The sequence below is a fragment of the Pleurodeles waltl genome, chromosome 7 (genome assembly GCF_031143425.1).
Source record: "Pleurodeles waltl isolate 20211129_DDA chromosome 7, aPleWal1.hap1.20221129, whole genome shotgun sequence".
Taxonomy (NCBI): Eukaryota; Metazoa; Chordata; class Amphibia; order Caudata; family Salamandridae; genus Pleurodeles; species Pleurodeles waltl.
In genome coordinates, this window is record NC_090446.1 from 274,477,236 (window position 1) to 274,503,778 (window position 26,543).

General features: G+C 42.6%; 1 protein-coding gene across 1 annotated transcript in view; it reads right to left on the minus strand.

Moving 5' to 3' along the window:
• BCAS4 (breast carcinoma amplified sequence 4) overlaps nucleotides 1-26,543 on the minus strand; it is a 293,870-nt gene that overhangs the window by 114,532 nt on the left and 152,795 nt on the right. Inside the window, exon 3 of the mRNA XM_069243641.1 lies at nucleotides 20,229-20,330. Within this exon, the coding sequence (XP_069099742.1) occupies nucleotides 20,229-20,330 (102 nt within the window). The remainder of the gene's footprint in view (nucleotides 1-20,228; nucleotides 20,331-26,543) is intronic.

Genomic DNA, 26,543 nt, shown 5'->3' on the forward strand with positions numbered 1-26,543 from the left:
GGGGAGGAGGAAAAGGGGCTCACACCTATAAAGAAATGTGAAAACACCCTCACAGACACTTATGCATGTCATGGACACATATGAATGCATGAGCCTGGTGTCACTAGTGTGAACCCCCTCACAACTCCACCCACTCCCTTCCCTAATAACCCTATCTGACGATTATGGAAAATCCACTTCCCTGAGACCAGAATTCTTTATTTTTTCTGTCCTGAGGTTCGCTGAATTCCCCTCAGAAGAGACTGGTACTGGAATTAAGAGGTCTGCTTGTGAAAAGAGAACCCGAAGCATAATTGAAATGACGTATAAACTTTACCTATAAGATCACTAAACCAATAAAACTCTACTAATCATATTGCACCTGACCCACTAGTTTGTGTATTATAAAACAAAACCCCTTCAATTCCGCTACACCTTGAAACACTGTTAAGTGGATGTTTGATTTCTTACTACTTAGACGCATCCACAAGGACTTTGGTCATTTGAAACGGGTATATTTGTTTCCTCTATCCTCCTTCTATTATGTAATTTGAATTTTTGGGTCTGACATAGAGCTGAAGTTACTTATGTTCTATTACAGTTATTTGACAAGAATGTACACATAATTACGGTGTGCCGCATTGCTCTACTACTTTACTCATTGGTAGTTTATGGGTTTTATTTGACTAACTAGTGGAATGCTGCCTGTGTTCTCATGTTGGTATTATTTCATGATAGGTCACATGGCTTTCTCAAACATGTTGCACTTTTAGGCCTACACTATTTGCAGCGATTCTGGTCTTGCTTTGTCAATCCCTTTTTGGTGCACAATTTCTGGTGAACTTTTGTTTTACTGGATTTTTCTATAGAACTCGCACAGATTTGGAGGTGATAGGATGTTATGTTCCATAGGATATTGTATTGCTTGACATACATCTAATATATACCATATACTTTGCAGCCTTGAAAATGTCACTTGTAGTGACAAAAGAAGTTTTGGCTGTTCATGAACTACTTGACAAAGCAAGGATTGATTCATCTGAATTAAATGGTTGTGTAGCAACTTTGAAAGAAGATTTTGATATTTGTCGATCAATAAAGACTGTATTTGGACTGAGTACTTTGTGACTTTCTGCATTCAAGTTATACTACACTAGAGCAAAATTGAGTGCTGTATTTTTTGTGGTTTACTGCATTGTATGTGCCCGGTTGAGTACATATTTATGTCTTGGGGTAGTAGGGCATTGGTAACCATTCAGCACCAACTTTGATCACACTGATCAGTACAGTACTGTTTGCTTTACTATTGGACACTCATAGGATGTGCAGTGTAACGTGCCACTACTACCCTCTTTTTCATTTTGTACAGGTAAAGGTTCCAGGCACAAGACTGAGAAATGTGAACCAGTGCTGACATTCATATACTGTCGGCAGGATGGCATACTGAGTTAATGGTTGCTGTTCACCTCTTCTACAATATCCAAATTGTAAGTTAGAATTCTGACAAGACCAACTTAGCCTTTCATCCTTCAGAAGTTGGAAAATAGAGTACCACTAAATTGGGGAACAGTAATGCCTGCTATTTACACTGTTTAGAAAAGACAGAAGTAGAGCATGCAGCAATAAAGATAAAAAGATATTATTTTTATATTACTTAGCTCTGCCAAACGTGGGCAGGCCTATTTTTACTAAGTTAAAGAACAGACTCTTGGAATCTGTTACATTATTAGCATAAACATAGTAAGATGTGGGTCTTTTTTACACTTACTAAGCAAACCTGCTGAAAAGAAGATTATGTTATGTTGTTATTCTATATTATACAGTTATAAATAGTTATGTTATCATGTGCTGTTATAGCATGGTGTGTTATGTTTTGGTGTTCTGATCTGTTTTGTTGTGTTTTATGTTATTTTGGGTTGCACTATGGTTGGTATCTTGCAAAAGCTCTTCTATGCTGCCCTAAGGTTGCCTAAAATTGCTTCATGCCACCAAGTATGATTAAAAAACCTGGGCTGTTTGTTAACATGAGGTGCCTATTTACTGGAGCAGGCACGGTCCGGAGTAACCAAACCCTAACCAAATTCTAATGATTTGAGAAAAGCTAGTAAGGTTACTATATGAGAATAATTGGGAAAATCTAAGTATCCTCTACTAAGCATAATATATCTGAGTGACATGCATGCTGAAATCAAGATAACATGAATGTTGTTCTTTTAAATGAAGGACTGTTTCATGATCAGCTCCACTGACTATGTTTCGAGAACATGTGTTTTACATTAGTTAGTGCAAGAACTGCAGCTGGCACAGTTTGGAAACAGCGAGCAGTGGTTGCCCCTCGGCACCCGATCTTTGTTGTATGTAGTTCATTCATGAAACTGGAGAAATTCTGATTTCTGCGTTTGCACTTTTCACACTACAAATGTATAAACAAGCATTTGCAATGCAATGGATCTTGAATTTGCTCGAGTTAGAGGTATTAGAGTTTACAAACCGGACCGGACTTTTCTTGCCGCATAAATGGAAAATGAAAAGTAAAACAGTTTCACATAAGCGAGCCGATTTAAGGCACCACTCCATGAGCGTGAAGGAGACACACAAAAGGAAAAAGAAGTTTGCTTGCAGTCAAACATAGCGGGTAAAGTGCAATTAGCCAGTTAACAGGGTCGATGTCCAAGGCGGTAACCAAACCACCCCAAGAAAGGACAAATATAAGGCATTTACCAATGATAACAAAGAATTTTTGAAGGGCAAACCCATACATGAGCAATAGCGATGGGCATGGCTAAAAGCCCAAATAGATAACAAGATGTCACGGATCACTACCTGCTCTTAAAAAATGAAAAGAAAACTTTTCATTTTTGATTTTGAAATGCATCTCATTTTCCTTTAAGGAAAACGGACTGCATTTAAAAAAAGAAAAAACTGCTTTATTTAAAAGCAGTCACAGACATGGTGGTCCGCTGCCTCCAGCAGGACACCATCCCTGTTAGGGCAGCCATTCCCAATGAGGTTGCAAATTGCGACCTACTCCATGAATATTCATGAGGTAGGTCATTTGCGACCCCATTGGGAATCGCAAACAGTGTCATTGACACTGTTGTACATCAGGTTTTGCGACTCGCAAAACCTGATTTTTGTACATGCGGCCCCTAGTCACTAACGCCCTTTTCCTCCGTCTGCATATATCACTAGTAGTCTCCTTCGACTTCATCACTGTCTTTTCACTTTGTCTTTTTCCACGGACTAAGTTGCGTATCTATCCCTTCACCATCCCAGCTCTGCTTTTCCTTATGCATGAACACAGAATTTTCTCTCCCTTGGGTGCTTTCAAAATTTTAAAAGATTTACACCTCCTTTACAACACTTTCACAAAAAATTGTAGTTACGATTGTCATGAATGAGCCCTCTGCAGAGAGGCCATGGATTGGATCAGCATGTAGTCTAAACACATGTAAGACCCACTAAAAATGTCAGAAACTCACACTGCCTTCAGCCTCAACTCCAGAGTGCCTGACCATGCCCAGGGTCAGACTGGACTATAGAGCAATCAGGCAGTGCCTGAGGATCTGGTCAGATAGGTCAGTGTGTGGGTTGTTTTATCATTTGGTGTGTCGGGTTTTACTGTTAATTTCACTGATGTTCTCAAGTACATTGCCTTAAGCAAGCACAAATGCATCCCGTCTCCCACACCTTGCAAAACACCTATACAGTATATCTTCACAAATTCAAAACTGCCCTATTTCCAAACGTGGGCCACTTTTTTTTAACTATGATTCGCTAATAAGTGACCCTTTTATTTTGGTGCCGTGTCTATTATCTGTCCCAGTCTGACATTGACAATGCCCTATCGTAGACACCCACTCACAACCCGAATTCACCCAGACACCTAAAGGCGTCTCAGTTCACAGAATGTGCTACACAAGTCACATGTTGCATCGAAAAAAACTACAAACACATTGTCTGGAAAAAAATAAATACTCCTATACTCTTATAAAACGCACGATGACATAAACCACGTGAAATGTAGTGGAATTACTTTAAGGGTTATTATAGTCATTGTTGAGAACTCGATGATTGTTTTTGCATATAAAGTGAAGAACATAAATGTAGGGCACGTACAGACCTGTTTCAAAGTCAGGAATTTAATCAGAGGGTCGTGATATATGAATATAAATCAAACTGAAAGTTTCGCCTATGTTTGGAAACATTGTTGCATCCCACTTCTAAATTCTGAGGGGCATATTTATACTCCGTTTGCGCCGGAATTGCATCGTTTTTTTTTACGCAATTCCGACGCAAAACTTACTCCATATTTATACTTTGGCGTTAGACGCGTCTAGCACCAAAGTCCATGGAGTTTGCGTCATTTTTTACCGTGGACACCTACTTTGCGTTAATGATATGCAAGGTAGGCGTTCACGTCTAAAAAATTGACTCCGAGGCATGTGCGCCGTATTTACACTCCCGGGCAAAATTCACGCCCGGGAGTGGGCGGGTCAAAAAAAATGACGTACGGACACTTTTGCGCCGTTTTTTCGCGCCTGCAAAAGGCAGGCGTTAAGGGACCTGTGGGCTCTGAAGGAGCCCAGAGGTGCCCTCCCATGCCCCCAGGGACACCCCCTGTCACCCTTGCCCACCCCAGGAGGACACCCAAGGCTGGAAGGACCCATCCCAGGGACATTAAGGTAAGTTCAGGTAAGTCATTTTTTTTTTTTTTTGTGGCATAGGGGGGCCTGATTTGTGCCCCCCTACATGCCACTATGCCTAATGACCATGCCCAGGGGACAGAAGTCCCCTGGGCATGGCCATTGGGCAAGGGGGCATGACTCCTGTCTTTGCTAAGACAGGAGTCATTTCTATGGGGGTTGGGAGTCGAAAAAAATGGCGCAAATCGGGTTGAGGCGAAAAATTTGCCTCAACCTGACTTGCCCCATTTTTTGACGCCCAAGCCCTATATCCCCCTACGCCGGCGCTGCCTGGTGTATGTCGTTTTTTTCCACGCACACCAGGCAGCGCGTTAGTGCAGTTTTGCGTCAAAAAGTATAAATATGGCCCTGATTTCCAATAGGGAAGCGAGGATGCCTTGGGCCCTGGTGCAAGCAAGGAAAATGACCACTTTGCTGTTGGGGTAGTAGAATATAGCAATTATTCGATTTCTAGGGGTCCCTTAATGTTTTGGGCCTTGGTTTCACTGCACCTGCAGAGCCAAAGGTACGCCCGTGCTGAACTGACTAATTTTAAAAAGGAGGACGGCAACTCTGAAGTTCTCTGCATTTTCCTGCAGTTCATTCCTTTGCAGCAACTTCAAGCTCTACTCCCACTATGCACAAAATAATTTATAAGCAGGACTTTAAGAGATGCTGACTGCAAGACTGCAGCAAGATCGATGCGGCCAAAGCTGGCAGAAATCTGGCAACAAATAAATCCCGCAGTTTGGGCTTGCGTAGAAAGTACATAATGTTCCACCAAGGCTTTGAATCAATAACATTCCCATGCGCCAACAGTACGTGTTTTGTTAATGTACATATTGTTGCTGGATGACTCCAACCAATAGTGCGCCTTGTGCACCACAGATGTAACAGTTTGCAGAGGTTTTTACTCGTTAAAATGTCTTTTAAAAACAAATGCCTGATTCAGTAGGAGCAAATGGTCCAATTTTAGCACTGGACTTATTGCCAAATAGTCATCTGCATACTTGCCAATATTCTTTGACCAAAAAGATGCAGAATTTAATTATTTTAAAACAGCTAACTGGCATGACGATGACAACAGTGGAAATGACATCTTGGGACCCTAGGTCTTAGCATGCCATCATAGGAAATCGCATCACAGAATAGTGAACACATGCCAGAAGTACTCAGTGTGGCTTTTGATTCAGATGAAACTCTGACTAACAAATGGCATGATGTAAATGATCGGCTGTACAGTACAGAAGTCAGGTTTACTTTTATTAACATATCATCAACAGCAAGCATATTAATACAATGCAGTGTTGCCAGTCACTAACTCAAACAACTAGTCCTGCAGCTGCACGAATGGCCTGCAGTACAAGGGAGTACTCACCTTTAAGGGGTTGTTGGTAATTCTCTTCCTGCTGTGTGTGCTCTTCAATCTGTGGCTTCAAAAACAGTAGGATGGTGTAGCGCCATCCAGCATGTGTAAAGTGTTTGACACACTACAAACCATGAGGTTAAGCACGGTGTCAGAGGCAGAATAATAACAAGCATAAGCAAAGCCAGTAGGTCTCATCTATGGAAGAGCTCCTGGCTTTGCCAATGTGTTTTAGCCATGTTGTACAACAGACTGGCTGTTGTTCAGGATGGCTAAAAGTAAGTGGTGTAGAGGAGAGTGTCACAGAGTGGAGTAGAGTGGTGAAGAGAGGACTAGAGTGTTAGAGTGGAGTGGAGTGTCATAGAGTAAAGTGCTGTGGGGTAGATTAGAGGGGCATAGAGTGGAACAAAGTGTTACTGAGTAGAAGTGTCATAGAGTAGCGTAGAGCAGTGTCTTGGAGTGGCATAGGGTGGAGTACAGCCATAGAGATGAGTGACACAGAGCGGATTAGAGTTATAGAGTGGAGTGGAATGGCACAGATTGGAGTGGTGTAGAGGAGTTGCGCGGCCCAGAGTTGGATGCCGCAAATTGAAGTGGCCTAAAGTGGCATAGAGTGTCATAGAGTGGACTGTAGTAGAATGTTAGAGTGGAATAGAGTGGCATTGACTGGAGTGGCGTGCAGTCTCATAGAGTGTAGTGGTGCCTGGGGGACTAGAGTTTAGTAGAGTGGAGTGAAGTAGAGTGTCAGAGTGGATGGGCTTATTGTGGAGGGGCGTAGAGTGGACTGATATAGAGTGGAGTGCCGTAGAGTAGAGTACAGTGGAGTAGCATAGAGTAGAGTGGAGTAAAATTTCATGGGGTAGAGAGGAGTAAAGTGTCATGGAGTGTCGTGAAATGGATTATCATAGAGTGGAGTGTCGAAGAGTGGAGTAAAGAGGCCTAGGTGAAAGTGGCACAGAGTGGATTAGAGTAGAGTGTGGTGGAGTGGAGTGTTGTGTAGTGGGATAGAGAGTTGTAGAGTGTTGTAGAGTGGAGTGTCTTAGAGTTGAGGGGCATAAAGTGGAGTAAGTGGTGTAGAGTGGAGTGCAGTAGACTGGTGTATGCATGGTGTGGTAGTTCGCTGCCTTTACAGACAACACATTTTCAATTGAAATAACAATTTGTTTGCACATACAGTTTTACTGAGAAAACTATACAGCACACAAACACTAATTTGTGGAAATGGCATCAACTAGTATACTGATTTGTTTTGATCGTATTGAAATATTTGTTTCCACCCTACTTCTGAATTACAAAAAATGTGCTTCATTTGTGCTTTCCTAATATGGATTAATTCTGAAATATTTGCACAGTTCATTTACAGACATTTAAATTTAGTTGCGTGCTTGAAAAAACATTTTTTGCCAGTACCAGACAAGATTGTCACATATATCCTCTAGCTCTGAACTGAGAGAAAGAAAAGCAAACACCAGGCTCCTTTGAAAACCAGGTCCTAACATTTGACCTGTCTTTCAATGTACAGTAAAAGTGAGAAGATAAGAACAAAATGTAAAGGCTTGTTTACAAACAATTAGGACTTGTGGAAGAATACAAGAAGCGATAGTGAACAAGGTTTGCTCCACTGGAGCGATGAAGGCAGACTTAACAAAGAAAAGGCAAGAAATAGAAAGCCAGAAAAGGTGAGTTACAAACCACAAAGCCAATGTACAGAATGCATTCACAGGGAAGCTTTCAAAATGCCCACAAAATGTCTTTTTGTAACCAGACAGCTATGCTGACTGGTAGGCTTCGACCTAAAGCGGGTCTGGTGCGCATGAGCCAAGCCACGAGATGGCCCACCAGCATATATGGTGTATCCTTCTGCATCACTACAGAGGACTCTGAACGCTGTCGTTTTTCAGGAACAATCAGTAGTCGACTGCCTAAATCAGAAGAGTTGGCAACTGCAACTATGAGTAAGATAGCCTTGACATGGTCCGCAAGAGTTTCCTGCATGTATTTCCTGCTTATGTTTGTGATTCTCATGGATTACATAGTGGCTGTAGGTGATGTTCCAAGCATGTAATATAGGCCTATTCATGAAAATATTAGCAATGTAGGAGAGATATCGGTCAGTGTAGGATAAAGACCACTCCAGTGCCCACACAAGCAAATATGAACTAAGAAGCATAAAGAAGCAATGTTCTAGCAAACATGTACCTACACTTCAAAAGAATATCATCCTCAGGCAGCGCTGGTGAGTGCGTGTTCACTCTCGGCAGTCACCCTCCTCACATACTGCACAGAAGGATGTTTGGGCAAAGTCCGAGCTTTGCTTGTATGTTGACTTCTATGTCTAAAGGAGTCTTGAGAGCCACCAAACAAGCATTGGCAAAGCCAATAGGTTTTGCCTATGCATGAGCTATTGGCTTTGGCAAAGTGTTTTAGTCATATCGTACACTAGTGTGGCTGCTGTTCAGCATAGCTAAAAGTTAGTAGCCTGGAGTGGAATTAAGTGGGATGGGGTGGGGAGGAGTGGGTTAGATTGGAGTGGGGTAGACTGAAGTAGGGTTGATTGTGGTACACTGGATTGGGATAGATTGGGGTACACTGCCGTGGGGTAAATTGGGGTAGAGTGGAATGAGGTAGAGTGAGATAGAGTGGGGTGGACAGTGGTAGATTGGAGTGTGGTAGATTGGGATAGAGTGGGGTATATTGAAGTAGGGTATACTGGGATAGAGTGGAGTAGATTGCAGTGGGGTAGATTGGGATGGATTGTAGTGGAGTGGGGTAGACTGAAGTGGGGTAAAGTAGGGTAGATTGGAGTGGAATGGGGCATATTGGGGTAGAGTGAAGTGGAAAGGGGTGGAATGGTGTGAGGTGGAGTGCAGTAGAATGGAGTGGGGTAGAATGGAGTGGGGGAGTGGAGCAGATTGGAAAGTGGAGGATTGGAGTGCGGTTAATTGTTTGGAGTGGGTAGTTTGGAGTGGAGTGAGGTGGAATGGGGAGATTGGAGTGAAGTGGGGTACATTGGGGTAGTTTGGAGTAGAGTGGGGTAGATTGGAGTGGCTTGATTGGGATAGATAGGGTACATTGGAGTGGAGTAGAGTGGAGTAGATTGAAGTGGGATGGGTCAGACTGGAATGGATGGTGGTAGATTGGACTCAAGTGGAGTGGGGTAGATTGGAGTGGAGTGTAGTTGTGGCTGTTAGGCTAACTCCTGTGGCAAATAAGTACATATGAATGTAGGGCACCTGAAATCGCTTTAGGTGGAATACTAATGAGAATGAGAACTTAAGCACATGTTTTAAGAATAAATGCTTTAGGTACTGTGCTGCACAAAACTGAAGTGCTTTAAACAGACTCATACTTTGTATGTGCAGAGAAGAGGTGGAATACTTAAAAGATTGAGGACACAAGTTTAAAAGAAAAATGGATTAACTGCAGTGCTGACCAATTGAGGCATTTTAAAAATCCATATTATCTGTGCTTCAAAAAGGCACATATGTGTCCAAAATATTTATGTTACTTAGTGGCAATCTGGCTTGAAGCATGTGGCTGGACTGCTTGTCTGGAAAGACTATGGGAGTATGTTTTCTTTAAATAGACACATACTTTGTATGTACAGAGAAGAGCAAAGCCTACAAACACATGCAGTCACATGGACTGCTTTAATATTCTGTGCCATTTAGTTCATGCTATAAATGGAACCAGAGAACTTTGAAACAAAGTCACAAACTGCTTTAATAGCCATGCCATTTGTTTGGTGCATGTAAAAGAAAGCTCTGAATTCCAAAACAGTTTAAGGCAACAACAACAAACCTGTGGCACGGCAGTTACCTCATTGCTGCATGTGACAGCCAATGGCTGTCACATGCACACCCTCCCTGATGCATCTGATGGCCACTGGACATCACCAGGGAGGGCTTAAAATAATTCAACCCCCTGGGGAGATGTGGAATCACCTCTGCATCTTCCCCCACCACCCACCTGTGTTGTCAATATGCAGCAAGACATCACAGTTTACCGACCAGTGAGGGAGAAATCAGGAGGTGAGCACTTCTCTGTCATTGGTGGGGTTTGGGAGGGCCACAGTGCCTCCCCAGATTTCAGGAAGGCATCGTTGGTAAGGGGAGAGTCTCCCCTTTCCAATACCTTACTGGCACAGTTTCCTAGCTGTGGATCTTGATGAGCTGTGATCCACAGTGCCAGGAGATGCCACTAGACACCAGGGACCTGATTTGGGGGGTGGTGATGGGCTGGCCCCTGTGGGCATATAATTTCTTTTTATACGTGTGTGGTTTCCATGGGGGTTGCAATTGGCCCCCAGGGAAACCACACATGTATTTTTTAAAAAGTGCTCTCACCATATCTATATATATCTACACAATATATATATATATATTTATATATGAGAGAGAGAGAGAGAGAGATCACTTTGTGTTATACATGTGTGGTTTCCCAGGGAATCGAGATTGTCCCCCAGGGATACCAAACATGTATAAAACAAGCATTGGTAAATGAATTAGGTTTGTGATTAATATTATTTTGTTGTTGTTGTAAGATGTAGACATTTAGCTTGGTGAGCAGTTGTGCACTATAAGTTACTGAAACTCCATAGAAGTGTTAGGACTTGTTTATTGAGAAAGCTATTGGTAAAAGCTCTATTGCCAACACTGAAAAAGACATTAAGATTTTGGCTAAGTTGGCAAAGCCTTACTCTATCTCTCAAGTGTGTTTTATTAAACAACAAAAAAGTATAATATTTTCTATTAAAGCAACAAAGTAAAAGTTATTCTGTCAGCGTTCTAAACCTATCTCGCGTCAGGTAATCTACCCTAGAACAATGAAAGATTTAGTTGATGCACTGTGACCTTCCAGTTAAGCATAGATCCCTCCAAGAGATGCATTGTTACCTGAGCTATCACACTGATTCTCTACACACCGACACCTTGTGCAGCTTCACTTGCAGCATCGTGCTCCAAGCTTCCCCTGTACGTGTTTAAGCCGAGCTCATGTCTTGTGCACAAAGACAAATTATGGCTTCAAGCAAAAAGGCGCTGGAGTCCAAGGAAGTGGAGGTGGATTTAAGAACTGAATGGAGCAGGAGTGGGGCAGCATACCTATCCCCGGGTGAGGCGCTGGCCTTGTCGTCTAAGCTTTATTACTGCCATTTTGAAGACTTGGTTACTGTGGTATGGGCAGCGTTTGAAATGGAAAAATAGAGGTGCAGGTACCATGTACTAGAGTACCTGCTTAATTCTGAGAAGAGCCGGCACTCGCCAATTAAAAGTATTATATATTTCTTGAGAAGTGCAGGTACTCTCTCTCTAAAAATAAAAAAGTGCCAGTACTCCGTACCGGACAGCACCAGTGCCTTTAAAGCACTGGGTACGGGAGTATGAAGTGGATAGGACACAATGTTGTGACTGAGTTTTAGTTCCTAAACGGCAGGAGGACACATGTCGGATCTGTTACACTTTACACAAATGTAACATAGGACAATACAACAAGACAAAAACACCGCGAGGCACATTATGAGATAATTCGACATTTCAACTCTCCAGCCATGCGCCTTAACCTCTACTCTGAGTAAACATAAAAGGATGCTTGTGGCAGGGACACCAGTGACTTTCCAGGATTTTTAGGGAGGCGGTGCTGTTCACCATTAAAATCATTAGTTCATTAGATGACATTGTGCTGTACATGGAAAAAATACACCAGCAATTTTACATAAATATCACTTTTTTTTGTCTCTGTCTGAGGAATTAAAACCTCTTTTCTCTACCTTGCGCTACAAGAGACAGCTTTAATGTTTACTTGTTTGGGGAGGTAATTCAGAACCTAATATTCCCATATTTTATTGCAATGATTCACGTTGTGCCCTCACAGGTATAATAAACGTTAAGGATTCCTTCCTTTTTTCATAATGATTGTGTCCCCAAAATTGGTGATACATTCATTACCCACATTGTCTTCTGGTAACCATCGGGGAGAAGATGTGGAGTCACGGCCAGAGCTGACGACCTTAGAGCTAGGGAAGCAGGCTGGAATCTGGGCTTCTGTCCAGCATCCTGTGAATCTGGTCAAATCACGGTCTCCCGTGCCTACCAAAAATTAATGTCCAATGTAAGGCTCATGCAAATGGCTCTAAAACCTTCAGGGCCAAGTTTGCACTAAATAAAACTTCAAAAAACCTACATGCATTACTTGTGCTATACCAGTGACCAACAAAGCAGCACTGTGTGAGGTTAGGGAGGCAGATTGTGGACGCTTTTGTTATGGAAGCTTGTGTGTGTCCCATAGGTAGGAGGCAGATAGTAAAGATAGTACAGATAAATATGCCATGACCACATCTTCACCTAAGGATTCAAATCCTTTGGTGCCACTCTCATCCTGAGTGCACTGATCGGATGGATTGGGTCCGTGGCCGGCGGTATGAAAGTCTTGTGTGCGTGGTGCGTGAATGACATGTGAATGGGCCTTAAAGCAATTGGTGCTGTGAAGAGGCTTTATGGCTCTCCTTCAGAAAGCTTGATTTAATTACTCAGATATTGTGTTAAGAATTTATGCTTCGAAACCAGAATTTCTGGAGGTACTAAAATCGACCAGTGTAAGAGGTGGATTAACTTTAACATACTAGTAGCAGATTTATATATGTGGCAGTAAGATGGCCTTTACTATCATTACAGTTAGCTGTGGATGTTGGGCCCTAGTGCACCCGGCACCTAGGCTAACCTGCACATTCTAAAAACTAGACAATTATGGGAGTCCTAGGGTGCATGACTTGCGTGGCTCTCCCCAGTTTTCTTTTACCCAGAATCCCCTGGAAAGCTCAAACATTGCCTAAAAAGACACATTTTCTTTGTGTTTCTGGGACGAAATGTCCTGGATTCTGCAGGCAGACACAAATTTCCTACCACTCAGCATTTCCCCAAGTCTGCTGAGAAAAACGACGCCTCACTTGTGTGGGTGGGCCAAGTGCCAACAACAGGGAAGGGCCCAAAATGTATTGTGGAAACATCAAAATGATCAATGACAAAACATTCTGTTTTAATAAGGGGGCACCTGCGTTTTTGGTCCCAGGCTCAGCAGCCATCTTTAGAAACCTACTAAACCCTGACATTTCTGAAAACTCAATTTCCGGGGGTGCCCAAGAAGGTGTGGCTTTCATGGATCCCCCAAAGTTTTGTACAGGTTGGCTAGGTTACCTGGGTGCCGGCTGAGCTAGGGTCCAAAATCTCGAGCTACCCACATTAGAAAAAAATGGACAGTGTTCAGTAGAAAAATGTGCTGCATCCATGTTTCGTTTTTGGCTGTTTTCTGTCACGGGCACTGTGCCTATCCGCACAAGTGAGGTACCATTTTGTGTAGAGAGACCTGGGGAAATACCATGTGGAAGGAAGTTTTGTGGCTTTCCGTAGATTTCAAAACTTGCCATTACAGAAATGTGGTTTGCGAAGAATTCTAGGTAAAAAGTGGGGAGAACCATGAAAGTGAGCCTGCCCTGTGTACCAGTAGGTGTCTAGTTTTCAAAAATATACAGGTTAGCTAGGTTTCCCTAGGTGCCGGGTGAGCTAAGGTACAAAATTATGAGCTACCCACATTGGAAAAAAGGCTCAGTTTTCAATGGAAAAATGTGTTGCGTCCATAATACGTTTTGGGCTGTTTTCTGTTGTGGGCACTAGACCTACCCACACAAGTGATATACCATTTGTATAAGGAGACGTGGCAGAATGCTGGATGGAAGAAGGTTTGTGGACTCACACAGATTCCAGAACTATCTATCACAGAAATGAGAGGAAATGTGTTGTTTTAGTGAAAGTATGAGGCTTGCAAGGGATTCTGGGTAAAAAAAAAACATGATGAGAACCATGCACGTAGGCCCACCTTGGATCGCCCTAGGTGTCTAGTTTTAAAAAATGGACAGGTGGGCTAGGTTTTCCTGGGTGCCAGCTGAGCTACGGTCCAAAAGCTTAAGCTACCCACATTGGAAAAAAAGGCTCCGTTTTTGGTGGCAAAATGTGCTGCATTCATGTTGTGTTTTGGGGTGTTTCCTGATGCGGGCACTAGGTCTACCTACACAAGTGAGGTACCATTTTTACTGGGAGACCCTGGGGAAAGGCAGGCGGAAGTACGTTTTTGGCTCTCCACAGTTTCCCTAACTTTCCATCACAGAAATGTGAGGGAAATGTGTCTTTTTTTTAGGAAAGTTTGAGTTTGCAAGGGATTCTGGGTATAAAGTGTGGAAAGAGCCATGCAGGTCAGCCAACTCAGGATCCCCCCTAGGTGTCTAGTTTTCAAAAATGTAAAGGTTGGCTACCTTCCTCATGAAGTTTGCAAGGCTGTGATCACAATTAAGATGGCCACATAATTTCAGTTCATTACAGAACTATCTCCAGTTCTAAATCCTACAATTAATTGTTTTCAGGTTAGTTAGTAGAATTAGTCCAATGGAAGCAAAACAAGACCACACACCTATGACGCATTGGTTTATGACACCAAAGTCCAGAACTGTAAACAGTGTTCCTAATGACATAATCAAAGGTGGTCACTCTACATCAGAATGGTCTTGACCTGTTCTAGGCCAGATGCCAATTAGGGTGTTTTAGGGGTAACAGCTGTTACCTATGGCTTGCCCTTTGGTACCTCACTCACTGCCTTTACTATCTCTGGTCCAAGGGATAATAAAGGTAGCATCAGGAAAAAAAAGTCAACAAGGCTATAATAGCCTTGTTATCTACTTTCATAATCATTACTGTTTGAGCATCTTTTAACTTTCAGCCGCAAACTGGTAACCTGTGATGTCAAAGGGGATAAAGGGTTTGTGATATCCCTTCCACTAACCTTTGAATTTACAGTGAATAGTCTTCTGTGGAGGAAATGTATGGCCAACAGATTTTTTTTTTATATTGCTCTAAAGGTGTATTGTCACTGGTCAAACCACGACCTGTGGCTCACTCCACTGCCTCCTTGGCATCCCACGTTAGAAAGGGGGATGCCCCAAACACTTACCTGCAGCCTGAGAAGTCCTGCAGGGGAACTCAGAGGATCATTCATCACCTCACTTATCAGCTGGTCCGGAGGCATTCCTCTCTTTGGGGGCCTTATTCTTGCTCTCTGTAGTTTCTTCTTCGCAGAATTCCTGAGGAAGGATTTTTCTTAACCAATTCATCATGGATGCTCTAAAATATATTTTGCTGACATTTTCCCAATCCATCATGGTGTCCTCACTTCTTCCTCTATGGCACTTCCTGTTTCTGGGTAAATAAGGAGCAGAACTGTCTTTTCCTTTGCGTTGCAACACTCCTACTACTGGTGTATCCTAGCTCCTGCTGGTGCCTCCTTTCTCCTGCTAGTGATTCTTGCTCCTGTTGCTTCCCCCCTGAACCTTTCTCTACTCCTGGTTCTGGCATTTCCACTAGCCTTATCTGCACCTTCTGAGCCTTACTCCAGTCCTGGCATTCTACTGCAGTACCACTCCTCATCAGCCTTTCGGAAGTCTCCAATCGCCATCAGAGGTTTTGTCTCTTTTAGGGTTTTTCATCTTGGGTGCTCCTTCTGGAGGGCACTATCTGTTTAGACATTCCATTGTCAGTGGCTTTGTGGCTACCAGAAGGGGTCACCCCTACCTTTGGCAGGCAAGGACAGTCAAAACCTGGACTTTTGCATTTTCCCTTCACTCCAAGGTTGGAAATAGAAGTCTGTCCACTGAGAAGCCTGACAGACCTGACAGATTGCCACGCTCAATTTTCAGCTTGAATGGCGGAAGCAAGGAAGCTTCACAAGAAGTACCTCAGGCTGGGCCAGTTGTTCCTGCACAAGCTTTGGTTCAGGCAGTTCAACAACAAGCTCAAAAATTGCAACAACTGTGAAATGAAAACTTGGCCCTCTGTCAAGTGCTTACTACCTGAACAACCGATGTGCCATCCATTTCTCCAGCATCTCTTTGTTTTTCTGGAGATCCAAACAAAGTAAAATAATTTTTATACTCCCAGACAGTATTCTTAACCTTTGGTCCGATCCAGTTTACTCCAGATAGAGCCAAAGTGGGGAATCTGATCAGTGCCTTATCAAGCTCGGCTTTAGCATGGACAACCCCTTTGACAGTCGCAGAAGACCTGAGCCTTTCTGACTATGCAAACTTTTTCGCAGCCTTTAAAAGGATGTTTAGAATACCCAGTTTAGAAACTTCAGCTGAAGAAGCTCTTTGCGACATTCAGCTGGGAAATCAAGATGTTCTGCAATACACCACTTGCTTACTCCAGTTATCAGCTGAGACCACATGGGTGGAACGGACTCTGGTTCTCTCTTTTTCCAGGTCTTCATGAGGAACTAAAAAATGAACTGGTACATTCGCCCCTCGCAGAAACAATGGCAGAGTTAATGGATAAGGCCTTATCCTTTGAACATAGTCTCAATTAATGCAGATATGAGTTCAGAAAACTCCAGGAATGGCTTGTCTCAGTGCTTGAAGGAATGACACTCCTGTTCCTGAGAATCCTTCATCTTAAGGAGAGGAGACTATGCTAATCGGGCTGGCTCGCAGAGCCTGTCTGAGGCAGAATGGGAATATAGAAGAAAGCAAGCATTATGTATGCACTGCAGCTCTTCTGGTTATCTTATCCACAATTCCCCCATGCATCCACAGACCCCGTCCTTGTAACAGGGGAGAGGATGAGAAAGTCAGTAAACCCTTCTATTTAATCCTCTAGAGAACCAGTTACAAAGATTGACCTTTGAAAAAGATCAAGAGATTCTATCTTTTGACCTTTTTACCTCTCCCAACCACGTTATTATCTTAGGACTTCCTTGGTTGATCAGATGCAAACCGTACATCAAATGGGAGACTCGAACCATATCCTTAGCTTCCCAATTTTGTCATCAATTTTGATTATGTCACTGAAAACTACTGGGCTCCTAAGGAAACTTCCAAAACCAAGGAAACTGAATGTGGTATCATAATCGTCAGACAGCGAGTTCCAGTTCATTATCAGAAGTATGCAGATTTATTTCAGATACCTAAGGAAATCTCCTTACATCCAAACCATCAATTTCACTGCTCTACTCCCATCGACCCTGCTGCCATAGTTCCATTTGGAAGAATTTATACACTTTTTGAAATTAAACAGGAGACTCTAAGGCAGTAGAATCTTCAAAACTGACTCATCACACACTCCTCCTCTTCTGTTGGGGTTTCTCTCTTTTTCACACCCAAGAAAGCCACAGATCTATGGCCATGGATCAATTTCAGAGGACTGAATACAGTTATCATAAAATATGAAAGTGAATATGCTGAAGTAAATATCACTTCTTACCCAATCTGTCTCATGCCTGGCCTTTAGCACTGTTACATCCCCTACCTGCTCCTCCTGCATCTTGGCATACAGTGTCCACTGATTTCATTTCAGCCTTACACCCTTTCACAGGTAATTGAGTCATAATGATGACTGTGGACTCTTTTTCTAAGATGGCACATTCCACCCCTTTGAGATAGTTGCCTTCCACTAAAGAATTAGGGAAGATGTTTATGCAAGAAATATTCCATCTCCAAGACTTCCTCAAACCATTTTCACAGACGAGGCCATCAGTACATATCTAGCTTCTGGAAATATTTCTGTAAATCCTTACACATCGAGGGAGCTCTATCTTCTAGATTCCATCCTCAAACCAATGGTCAGCCAATGCACCTAAACCAAACTCTAGAACAATACCTTTGTTTTTTTTTTTTGGTAATCAACCCAAAGTGACTGACTACACATCTGTCTCTGGCTGGATTTCCTTATAATAATGCAGTACACAGCATCTTAAATGCAACATTGTTTTTTGTTTATATGGATGTCATCCAAGAATCTTTCTATTAGGCTTACTGGACTCTTCCTCAGTTCTGGTAGCTGCTTCTTTTACCCGACACCTCTGAAATATAAGACAAAAAGTGGGTGACAAGATTTGGCTACCTTCAAAATACTTGTCTCGCTATCTCTTGCCAAACTAATTAAAACCACAATTTCATAAGTCCTTCAAAATAGTGCACTTCATAAACCCAGTGGCTTTCCAACATCAGTAACCACATTCATGGAAGGTGCATCCAGTCTTTCATACCTCTCAATTGTGACTCTAAATTCCCGATCCCTACCACTGTGTTTTGGTGGGTGAAGTTCCTGAATATGACTTTCAGGACATTGGTGAATTTCAGTACTTTCAAAACCGTTTACAATTTTTGATTCATTGGAAGGGGTATCCTTCTAGCAAGAGATCTTGGGAAGATGCCTCCTCTGTTCATGATCCCATCCTGGTTCGCAGATTTTTTTATGCACCTTCCTGACAAGCCCGGGACCTCAGGAGGGGGGCATAATGTCATGCCATGGGTCGTAGAATGACCTGCAGCTAACCCCACTGCCTCCTTGTCATCCTGTATTAACTAGAGGGACGTCCTAAACGCTTACCTGCAGCCTGGGAAGTCCTGCAAAGGGCCACGGAGGGCCATTCTTTGCCTCCCTTGTTGGCTGGGCTGGAGCCATTCTTCTCCTTGGGGGGCCATGTTCTTGCTCTCTGTAATTTCTTCTTCTGAGAATTCCTGAGTGTTTTTACTTAACCACTCTGTCATGGAGGCTCTAACATGTATTCCTGCCAGCACTTCCCAATCCATCATGGCTGCCTCACTTCTTCCTTTATGTCACTTCCTGTTTTTGCATATATTTGTAGCAGAACTGTCTTTCTCCTTTGTGCTGCAACACTTCTCGCTCCTGATGGTGTGTCTTCGCTCCTACAGGTATATCCTCACTCCTGATGGTGTACGATCGCTCCTGCTGGTGTATATTTCTCCTGGAAGGTGATTCTTGCTCCTGTTGCTTCACTTCTGAACCTTTCTATTCTCCTGGTTCTGGCATTTCCACTAGCCTTATCTGTGCTTTAGAGCCTTGCTGTAGTCCTGGTTTCTACCATCAGTACCAGTCCTCACCAGCATCCCAGGAGTCTCTGATCCTCATCAAAGTTTTTTTCCCCTTCGAGATTTTTCCTCTTGGGGGCTCCTTCTGGAGGGCACTATCTGCTTAAACGTTCCATTGTCAGTGACATTGTGGCTACCAGAAGGGCAGAGACGGACAGTCAAAACCTGGGCTCGTGCATTTTGCCTTTGCTCCAAGGTTGCAAACAGAAGTCCATCCACTGAGGAACCCGACAGACCTGACAAAAGATCAACAAGTAATCCCTCAACTAAACTTTTGTGCAGCACTCTGGAGGCACATCTCAAGAACAACAAAGATAGACCAACAATTGTACAAATGAGGCCTTTGGGACCTGCAGTGTGATAGACACAATCATATTCTAGTTAGAGTTGATCCTGGGTTTCAATAATATTTTAGAGGGGAGATATTTTGAGGACAAGTAGTTACACATAAAGCAGCAGGCATAGGGGCAGTATTGGTGCAAGGCATTTTTTAAATGGAACAAGTTCTCAGCCATAGTTGTTGGGAGAAAAGAAGGTGACACAATTTACAAATAGCTGTGAAAAGATGTGAATTACTTTATGATTGCTTCTGGTTCACTACTGAATAAAATTCAGTACCAGAATACTCATGGATTAGTAAGACTTTATGAATCAGGCCCACAGACTAGACTGACAATGAGCCTATCACCAACAATCACAGAGGAATATTGCTGGAGAAAACACAAGAATAACGATAGAGCCAAGGAAGTGATCAAGCACCAAAAGCATACCATCTGCAGTCCTTTTTTGCTGTCAAATGTTATGTTTCTTTGCATTTGGTTTTTGTGTCAAGAAATAAATGAACAACATTAGACCACCAAATCGATGTGATGAACTGTTCATCATATAGTAACCAAAATGCACATTTTGGAATAAAAAGAAAGCATTTAGAGAAGCAGTAGTCAATTAGTCATCGTGGCCCTGCGATCACTGAAAGTATACGGATATGTTTTCCCATAAATATGGTCTCAACACTGTTCTGGGATTGCAGCCACAGCTTCTGAAACCCTTACAGGCAAGGAAATGGTGGAAAGCAAAGAGGATCAACTAATGACATAAAAAATACCGCAGGGAGCGAGCATGGCATAAAACGAGATTCCATTCTATTTTCAACAAAAATGTGTTTTTGATAATTGACAATAGACCAAAACTAAATACAGCTTTAACATGTGGGGGAGATGAGCAATTTTATTTCAGAAACAGTGGTCAGGGTTTCTTAAAGGTGACTGACCTCTAATTTGTCCACTTTGGCGTAAACTTTGTTCATTTCTTTCACTTTTGCATTTATGGCCTGAATGTCCTCGTCCAAGAGCTGAGAACTTTCGTTTCTTACCTATGAAAATAAAAACAAAAAAAATCGACTAAGGTTACATTCATCAGCACATGTGGGCCCATTTTTAAAGGAGGAATCATAAAAGGAATATGTAAACTTAGATGGCTTTTTAGTCACCCATAACATGCATTCAAAAACACTATACAATTGAGGTACTCAACATAATTTGAGATCAAGAAACACCGCATAAGCATCTCCATCCAACAGCTAATAGGCATGTCTTCCGAATTAGGAGATACATATGGAATGACGCAATGTAATTATCACTTATTGTACTTAATAATATGTTAATTTGTAACCCGCAAGACCTTAGCTTACATTATTTACCCATTGCATATTATATCACACATTGTTTCACATATTATTTCACATGTTATTTCCTACATTGTTTTATATTTAGGTCTACTAAACAGAATTAATCATATATTTTGATAATCCTTAGTCAGCATATATGCCATTTAACATTACCATGAGTAGGTCTAAGTGCCTTACATTGTGTTTGAAATACACGCTGTATTTCTGCTTGTTGTGCATAACATTTATTTCTGTTTCAGGCACCAGAGTCACCATGTGTTTATTTAGAAATGTTATTCTTGGTTATCTGTCATTTGGAAACCCGTGAAGTGTCAAATAGTTAGGACCATGACTTCAGCACCTGCCTGGGAAGAGAATCTGGGGAGATTAATACTCCTTTGTGAAATATCATGAAGGTTGCAATGAGAGAAGAAGTTGGCATTGTATTATCCATGGAGACTAGGCCGATACCAAGTATGGAGAGAACATTGGGTTTTGATTGATTCTTGCCTGGTGTGAATCTGAAGAATGTATCCATTGGATGGAATTTATGTTTAACTGTGTGAAGATTGCTAGTGAGCTCACTAGTCGACATTTGCAAGCGGACGTTTTTCCCTTCTCTTGAGACCAGTGCTCCTTATTTTACGGCTCATAGAGATACTCTTGAGAGCAAGTACATTGCTTCTTGAATGGCCTCAAGCTTTGCCCTGTGACAACTGGGTAATGGCAGCCTCAGAAGGGAGAATTGGGCCATCTAACCTAATCCGTTGTGAGTTAGACAACTTCTGGTGATGACAGTTCCATAGTAATTATCTTCTCTTGTCCTTGCTTAGGGCTCTGGTGTCTTACTTCGAGAACTGATATGCTGCTTGTGTGCTTTGTGAGAGAATACAGTACATACCAGTCTACAAGTGAATAACCCTGGGTTTAAGGTTTAAGATCTCGGAACAGCAGTAGACAGGCTGCTGCACATACCATCATTTTACAAGTTGCAAAGGGCAAATCCACTTCAACCAAAACAAGCTGCATCGCTGGATGGTCAATGTCAGCCTGCAAGTAATCCTAGTCTAGGAGAATAGTAAAAACTAAAGGGCATATTTATACCCCATTTGGGCTGAATTTGTGTCCAGTTGTTTACGCAAGTTTGTCGCAAACCTTACTCCAAATTTATACTTTGGTGCTAGACCTGTCTAGCGCCAACATTTTTGAGTTAAAGACATTTTCTGCCTGCAGGAAACTATCTTGCGTCAATGAGATGCAAGGTAGGTGTTCCCAGGCAAAAAATGACGAAATGGCCTTAGCGCCACATCTATCCCCCCGTGCTAAAATCAAGCACAGGGGTAAGGGGGCCTGAAATAATGGAGCTAAGCTTGCTTAGCACCATAATTTAACGCCTGAGTCAGGGCAGGCGTTAGGGGACCTGTGGGCCAATTCCATGGTCAGAGACCATGGAATTGGCCCACAGGTGCCCTTCCTTAGCCCCAGGTACACCCCCACCCACTCCAGCGGAATGCCAGAGGATGGGGGCACCCCATCCTCTGGCGAGTAAGGTATGTACAGGTAAGTATATTTATGTTTTTAAGAAGTGCCATAGGGGGCCTAACCTGGGCCCCTCTACATGGCACTAGGCCCAATGGCCATGCCCAGGGGACATGTCCGTGGGGGTTGTGCATCAAAGGATGACACTAGTCTGGCTAGAGGCATTATTTATGCCGCTGCCCATACTAGCATCATCCTTTGATGCACAACCTCCTGTTCCCCCTATGCCTCCCCCACCCATCTAGCGTCCTTTTTGATGCTCCTAAACGGGCCTTACCACAGGCTACCATCATGCCATAAATATGACGCCCGGCCAGCGTCTTGGGATGGCGCTAGCTGTCAGTATACTTTCTCATGTGAAACTGCGTTTAGCAGGTAGAACACCCTACCTTTCCTGCATGCACCGATACTCATTCTCCACCCGCCCACACTGCTGACTGGAAAAGAAGAGTACTAAACATAGGGCGGGGCATGAAATCTGTTCTGAATAGAGCATAAGGCATGCATCAATCCACAACACTTTCCATACACATACTTATTGTCTACTTATGAAGCTTCCCTTGTTACACTGTTCAGTGTGAAGTGATGTTTGTTATCACTACAAAGATACAAATGAGGGCCAGGGAGTACTAGAGACCTACAGGTGCTTTCTCACCACACCTACAATGATTACAATCCATTTGTTTCAAACCTGGAACTCTGGAAACTCTACATCAATGATATGTTAGTTATTTGGGAGGGAGAACAAGACACAATCAGTGAATTTACCACTTGGCTTAACTTTAGGAACCCTCACCTTAATTTTATATGTGAGTGTAGCAAAGCCAAACTACTATTCCTAGACTTAATACTGTAGCCCCTGGGGTTGAGAAAAGAAACAGGGCTATACAGGAAACCTATGGATTGCAACTCTTCGTTGTCCTACAAGAGTTTTTATCATAGGGCAGCCAAGACTCCCACAAACAGTAATCATGCAGGAATGTTTGAAACATACTCAATCCCCACAACAGACAAAATGGTGTGTGCCACCATCTGTAGCAATTTGTCATCAACCATAAGAAAATCGATATGTAGAAACTGGCACATATCGAACATAGGACACCCGGCTCTACAGAAATCTATGCTTACCTATAAGCACAGCCACCATTAGAGGACATCAGGGTCCACACCAGACTAAATCTACCAGCACCCCCCCCCAAGCCCCCAACCCGTTTCCAAGACATCCTCAGAGTAAAATTACACTTTCCTTGTAGTTCATGCTGGGTTTGCTGTTTGACAATTCATGGTACTCATATAGATCTTAAGTTAAAAAACTCCCTTGGAACTGTGGCAACATACAAACCTTAATCGTGATGGTGTGATCTACCTGAGCATCTCTCCATGTAGCGTACACTACATGGGGATGATCAAACTTAAGGTCAGGATATGGATCATTAGGCACCAGAGTACTATAAGATGCTGACAGTAACAACATTGACTAGCCACTACACAGAGAATGAAGTTCTCAATCACCTGTATGTCTGAGCTGGTGCTTGGCATGCTTAAAGTGAATTATCTAATAGAATATTGGTGTGTGGTCTAGTTTGAAAGTTAGGAGATAGGAACATTTAGAGAGAGGATGGAGCCCTGAAAGGGTCTACCTGCTGTTACAGCAACCTAAGAGCGTAACATGTTATGGAGAACTTACCTTCTACCTGAATGGCTCCAGAGGCTTGTATGAAGACGCTGCTCTCCAACTTCAAAACAACCTTACAGCATTTTTGGGCTACTTATGATATGCCAAAGAGGGTCGAACATTGCCCTGGAAAACTCCTGGTGCTGTGACTGGGAAATGAACAGGCTACTTAGAATGGAGATACTTTTGCAGAGTGAAAGCCATGTTCCTTCCACATTATATGGGTATGAGGGTGACTGTGATGACTAATGGATCCACTGCAGGTATATATGTCTGATCCCACAACACTCATTTCAGTCTTGGTAGGTCCACTAACCATTAATCTTGAAATGAGTACCACTGAGGTGGGTGGCAATAAACATCTGTTATCAGTCAATAGGACTACGATAAGACTCCTCTGGGTGAAAATGCCATCCACAATTAAGCTTATTAAATATTTTTATGTTTATCAATTTTCGTCATTGGATGCAGTAGTGCGTGGGTGGAGTCATTTAGATGTATAAAGGTGCATAGAAACAGGCTGCTCCAAGGTTCCCACAGTTCCTAATACAAAACTGATATGTGTTAGATTCTGCATTTAGCCCAGCCAGCCTTTCAAAGGTGATCCGTGTGAATGACTACCTAGATCTATTGATTTTTCAGTGACTGACTGAATGTGAACCAGCTTTACATGTTTTTCAGAAGCAAGGCTGTCATGTGACTGAATATCACCCACCCCTTCTCCAGAGGTGTTCCTGGCAGGAGGCCAACTATTCCCCAGCCCCGCCGGCATGCTAGTGGTAATTCTGACATGTGGCATACAAAGGTCCAGGTTGGCAGACCTTTCAAAAACGATCCTGAAACGTGGCAGCAGTGCTGACAATTTGACACCTTTAGCCAATCTGGCCTGGTTTTTTTTTTTTTAACAAGCGGCTCACTTTCTTCTGGGAAATGTAGCTTTGTGTTTTTTCGTTTTAATTGTGGGCTCCCATGCCTCCACACGTGCAATGCTGCCTGTTAAAAAGTCAGAATTGACTTCAGGTTTAACACTTGACTTGGGGTCACTAGACAGACATGATACTGACTGCTCTCTAGGCCTGCCAAACATTCAGGTGCAGATGTAGGGGTGACAGTCATGCATGCAATAAAAATACAAATTATGTTATTAGCTAGACAAGTCAGACAAGTGCTGCCTAGGTAAGCAGAGGGATTACTGAAAAATACACGTGACAACTTTCAGCATTGCTTTTCAAAGCTAAGATCATTAGGGGGGTTTGATTCCTTTTAGCACTTGAAAATCAAACACAAACGGAAAAGTTTAGAACTAGGCCAGTCAACTAGCTGCAAAGGTCCCAGACCTCAAGAATTTCTATTTGTTTCAAGGGATGATATAACGTGGGGCAAGATAAGAGGTGAAACAACTCAAATGTTTGCCACCATTGAGAATGGGCGAGGAGATATTTGGAGACCTATTCAGTGTTGTAGTGCTGCAACTGAAATTTACACAAGAACACATTAGCCGGGTGCCAGAGCTGCTGAACCTGTTAAGTAAATGTCACCTTAAGCTAAGGATGACAAGTGGATACTTTAGCCAGATAGTGTGGATTTGCTTGAATAAAAACTCTCTTTAACTAGCATAGCCACAGACAAGAAGTTACAATATTGTGCACTACAAGGGGACATGGAGGAATTAAACAGATTTTTTTATTTTACCTATGTTTGGATACACTGTGTTCCCTGCTTTATTTGCCTACTGTCACCTTTGAGTGATCTCCTAAATTAAACATTCTGTTGCTAGTCACCAGAGAGGCTGATGTAACATTTATTACACTAAAGTATTGTTTTTGTGCTGCACCTATTGTCATACAACTGGATTTGTTATAAACATATATTTGTTGATGTAGAGGCTTCAAAGACTAGTAGTGGCCAGAGTTGTTTATTCAATGCTAAATGTAATGGTACACGTGATTGCCTAAAACGCCAGAACGATGCCCCTGGTTAACCCTGCAACATGAAAAATAGCTTACCGCCACGGAAGTAGGTTTTCTACACCGGTCATACTATCTGGAGGGTTTAGTTAAGTGAGTATAGGAAGTCAAGAGTTATACAAAACTGACATTCTAAGGGCCTGATTTAGAGATTGGCGGGTTACACCATCACAAATGTGACGGATATCCTGTCTCCTGGATTATAATCCAATTATATCCTATGGGACTCGTTATACGGTGGATGGGATATCCGTCACATTTGGGACAGAGTAACCGTCTGCCAAACTCTAAATCAGGCTCTTAGTGTTTGCCCATTGCCTCAGTTCACAGCGCACATGTTGTTCTTTGCCCAGTCAGGGACGTTTTAAATCATGGGCAAATAGGACAATTGCCCAGTGCCCCCACTTTCCAACTGGGCCCATGGGAAAGTGAATTTCTGTTACCTGTATTTCTGTACTTCAACCCCTCTCACGCTATCTGCCTATTTTTACATTTTACCTTTTTCACTTTCTACCTAGTGTCATTCTAATGATTTTTGGAACACCAGACAAGACATAGTTCATTTGGTTTTGTGTGCCCCAAGTACAAATCAGTCCTGCCTGGCATCATCTGAGCTGCTTGAATTAGCAGAAAAAGTCTAATAAATGTCAGTGTTGTCCTAAAAGGGGCCCTTAAATATGTCTTGCCCAGAGCCCCAAAAATCCTTAAAATGACATAGTACCCAGTAATGGAAATGCA